General features: G+C 47.7%; 1 protein-coding gene across 1 annotated transcript in view; it reads right to left on the bottom strand.

Moving 5' to 3' along the window:
* The window catches only part of LOC311225225 (occludin), a gene marked incomplete at its 3' end in the record, with an annotated part of 74,865 nt that continues 70,209 nt past the window's right edge, over positions 1–4,656 (bottom strand). Inside the window, exons 8-10 of the mRNA XM_084310437.1 lie at positions 2,865–3,036; positions 777–818; positions 1–102 (exon numbers count right to left, since the gene is read on the bottom strand). Coding sequence (XP_084166563.1) covers positions 1–102; positions 777–818; positions 2,865–3,036 — 316 coding nt within the window. The remainder of the gene's footprint in view (positions 103–776; positions 819–2,864; positions 3,037–4,656) is intronic.

Below are 4,656 nucleotides of genomic sequence, written 5' to 3'. Positions count from 1 at the left end.
TTAGGAGTGGTTCTTATCGTAGGTCTTGACGATGCGTTTGATGTGGAACAGTTTGTGTCTCAACTTGCGACACTCCTGTTTCTTGGACTGGTAATCTGAGGTCTGGGGGAGAGAGAGAGAGAGAGAGAGAGAGAGAGAGAGAGAGAGAGAGAGAGAGGAGAGAGAGAGAGAGAGAAGAGAGAGAGAGAGAGAGAGAGAGCGATGAAGAAAGACAGGACGGAGGGAGGGAAATAAAGAAAGAGAGAAGGGGGAGGGAGGAAGTGAGGACAGAAGGAAAGAGAGGGAGCGAGGGAGAGATGAAGAAAGACAGGAGGGAGGGAGGGAAATAAAGAAATAGAGAAAGGGGAGGGAGGAAGGAGGGACAGAAGGAAAAGAGAAGGAGCGAGGGAGAGAGAGAGAAAGAGAGAGAGAGAGAGAGAGAGAGAGAGAGAGAGAGAGAGAGAGAGAGAGAGAGAGAGAGAGAGAGAGAGAGGAGGAGGAGAGAGAAAAAGAGCAAGCCATTATATACCAAATAGTCGTATCTATCAGTACTGCTTTGTGTCATGCTCAGGTTGGGATTTATTTTCTCCCTGTTCCCGCCTTAGTCCTGACCTGAGCATGGCATGAGAGCAAATGGCCACCGTGTGAATATGATTATTGTTACTAAGGACATCTGTATGTTTTAAGTTTTTAACAAGGCTGGAAATACAGTCTGTAATGCTGTTAGTATTCCCTGCGACTGCAGAGAGTTATATCATTTATAAAGAAAGAATGATTAATAGAAATGTCTCACTCACCCGCTTTACATCCTTCAATCGATTATATTCCTCTGCCACACCCTGAGATAGAGAGGGGGGGGCGGGGCATTAATACTGTGATATGCAGCTACAGTGGTAGTTGTCATCCCCCAACCTGTCTCTATATTGCAGTAGTACTACTGAGTTTTGAGATGCAAAGCACACACTACAGTAATTCAGTCAGTTACAGTACTCATGGTTAGCCACTCTGCCTCTAGTGGCAGCTCACTGGCAATGCACATAGCGGAAGACGGGTTGGCTTGGCATCTATAACACACTGTGGGCGGGATCCACAAAGAATGGATTGCACGGTGCTAATTGCACCCTTACTTACAATTCATTATGAATTGGAAATGGGGGACCCTGATGTAAACAAGACGAAAGTCTTTCTCTGGTCTGCATCCCCTTAACACTTTCAGCGCCAGCCGTTTTAGCCATCCTTTACTCATTGTGCCACCGCTGTAAAGGATAGGGATTTTCACTGTGCGTCGCAGTGTTTGCAGGGCTATATCTATATTCTATAGTATAGCTATGGAGACAATACTATGGCTCATTTGACAGTAACTATCCCTCGTTCAACATGTGAAAAAGAATAAATGTTTTCATGTATACGTTTGCGTGTTATACCGTGGTGAATATTGTATAGTTTCAGAGTGATCCTGGCTAATTCCTGGTAACTGTGTTACGGAGCGATATGTGAATTTTGCTAAAAGCATTTGCGTTGCTCGCCTGGACACGCTACTATTTCCAAATCAAAGGTATATAATAGGTATTATGTTTCATCATGAATGCATGAAAGGGGGGGGGGGGGGTCATTTTTTGATGCTTTGATCGGCAGTAGCGGCATTCGTTTTGAATACTACATACGTTGATCGGCCAGATCGATATGAAATCATTGTAGGATCAAGGTGGAATTGACGTCAGATAGTCCTTACCTTTGATCAGGGTTATTCCAAAAAGAATATTCCAATTGTCTGATCGCGATTTCCAGTATTAATGTCGATCGAGTCCCTGACATGAAGTGGCACAAGATATGCCTCAAATGTGCTGAATGCGTTTCAAAGTGATCGGATGAAGCGATTTACTTGGCTTGGTCTAAATTCTCCACCCGGACGAAATTAGATGTGACACACAGTGTGAAATAACGTTTCAAAGGATGGGGGATACTGCCACCTAGCAGGATGCGGCCGGTATTGCACTCTTGGGATCTCAGAATGATTTCCTATGGTAACACAGAGGTCCGTGACACTGCATAGAATAAAAAAAATCGAATAAAAGAAAAAACGATGAAAACCCGAGAAATCTCGGGTTTTGGCGCTCAACCGCTGGCGAGATAACCCGAGAAATCTCAACGAACCATGTCAGAAAATAAATAAATAAATAAGAACTAAACCCAACCGCAGCGTATATAGCTACTGTATAGTGGAATAGACTTGTTCTCTATGATATTATTTATTGTTGGTTTTATTTATTTCTATTGCTTAGAAATAAATAAATGCATGAGGCAGGCAGGCATGTGTGTGTGCTCACTGAGCCTGCCTCACCAAGCCGTTTATCCATGCATTTATTTATTTCTAAGCAATAGAAATAAATAAAACCAACAATAAATAATATCATAGAGAACAAGTCTATTCCACTATACAGTAGCTATATCCGCGGCGATTGGGTTTATTGTCTCTCTGTGTGTGTGGGGGGGGGGGGGGTATCGGGCTCAACCCCTCCCTTCCAGCTGGAGTTGACGTGAAACACGGAAGTTAGCAAATGCATGCGAAACGTACACTGTCGAGTCCTGGCTCTAGGCAGAATCACGAATAGTGTTTAAGAGAACTTATTTATATTTTGAACGTGATTCATTGCGCACTAGTTAGATTACACGTTTGCATGTTATGACTTTGAACGTCTGTCATTTCCACCGCAAAAGGCATACAAGTAAAAACAATAAGATGCATCGATCATGAATAAGCAAATCGACAAAATTTCATGGCCGATGGCGTCAACATGGTCAACGAATTGTGACAGCTCTAATCTACAGTATCTGACCTGGTATTTGAGTGAAATAAACCATGTACGAATGTGTATCTATCTGACCTGGTATTTGATGGAGGTGTCGTCCAGCGTGTCCAGCTGTCGGCTGAGTTTGTTCATCTGATCGTTGATGTCGTCCATCTCAGCACAGAGGTGTTTGTAGTGTCTCAGGTCGGCATCAAACTCCTTCTTATAGTCCTGGCGCTGAGCATAGGATGTTATGTCAGGGTAGATGCTGAGGAGGGAGGTAGAGAGAGGGGGGAGAGAGAGAGAGCAGGAGAGAGAAAGAGTAAAACGATAACCTTTAAATAATGATTTGTTACTCACTTCTTAAACATTTATTAATTTGTGTTAAGATAGGTCCAGATGAAACCAGCTGTAGGTCGATGGTGTTGATTTTGGTGGCAAAGAAATGCAGGGCGGGTCAAATGCAGGACTTAGGAAGTCTTTATTTGGCATGCAAACGACACAAACATGCGATGGGCGGCACACACACACAGGAACACACACATGCAATTTTCTTGTGTCGCCTAATGCGATTGAGTCTCTGCACTTGACCCATCCCGTCGTCCTTCCCACCATGGGCAGCCGGGAGCAGATAGGGCGTCGATGTGAGCCGCGCCCCGGGGACCAATCCAAGTGCTCCTGCCCGTCTTCGTCAAGGACGCCACAGCGTTAGCGATCTATTGTTGTGCATGTTTTTCCATTGGGTTTATCTTATCGGGGGGGAAACCCTTGCGAGCACGGGGAGAACATGCAAACTCCACACAGAAAGGCCTGAGAGATACCCCACCTGGGTAACTGGCATCATGGAAACCTGGTCCCCAAGCGGGAATCGAACCCTGGACCTTCTTGCTGTGAAGCGACAGTGCTAACCACTACACCACCGTGCCACGAGTACTGGGTGGCTGTAGCAGGTGGCTGACTAGAGAAGAGGGCTCTGGTGCTGGGTGGCTGTAGCTGACTAGAGAAGAGGGCTCTGGTGCTGGGTGGCTGTAGCAGGTGGCTGACTAGAGAAGATGGCTCTGGTGCTGGGTGGCTGTAGCAGGTGGCTGACTAGAGAAGAGGGCTCTGGTGCTGGGTGGCTGTAGCAGGTGGCTGACTAGAGAAGATGGCTCTGGTGCTGGGTGGCTGTAGCTGACTAGAGAAGAGGGCTCTGGTGCTGGGTGGCTGTAGCAGGTGGCTGACTAGAGAGGAGGGCTCTGGTGCTGGGTGGCTGTAGCTGACTAGAGAAGAGGGCTCTGGTGCTGGGTGGCTGTAGCTGACTAGAGAAGAGGGCTCTGGTGCTGGGTGGCTGTAGCTGACTAGAGAAGAGGGCTCTGGTGCTGGGTGGCTGTAGCTGACTAGAGAAGAGGGCTCTGGTGCTGGGTGGCTGTAGCTGACTAGAGAAGAGGGCTCTGGTTCTGGGTGGCTGTAGCTGACTAGAGAAGAGGGCTCTGGTGCTGGGTGGCTGTAGCTGACTAGAGAAGAGGGCTCTGGTGCTGGGTGGCTGTAGCTGACTAGAGAAGAGGGCTCTGGTGCTGGGTGGCTGTAGCTGACTAGAGAAGAGGGCTCTGGTGCTGGGTGGCTGTAGCTGACTAGAGAAGAGGGCTCTGGTGCTGGGTGGCTGTAGCTGACTAGAGAAGAGGGCTCTGGTGCTGGGTGGCTGTAGCTGACTAGAGAAGAGGGCTCTGGTGCTGGGTGGCTGTAGCTGACTAGAGAAGAGGGCTCTGGTGCTGGGTGGCTGTAGCTGACTAGAGAAGAGGGCTCTGGTGCTGGGTGGCTGTAGCTGACTAGAGAAGAGGGCTCTGGTGCTGGGTGGCTGTAGCTGACTAGAGAAGAGGGCTCTGGTGCTGGGTGGCTGTAGCTGACTAGA

Source organism: Notolepis coatsorum, assembly GCF_963971535.1.
Source record: "Notolepis coatsorum genome assembly, chromosome: 3".
Classification (NCBI taxonomy): domain Eukaryota; kingdom Metazoa; phylum Chordata; class Actinopteri; order Aulopiformes; family Paralepididae; genus Notolepis; species Notolepis coatsorum.
This window is presented reverse-complemented; position numbering and strand designations above follow the sequence as displayed.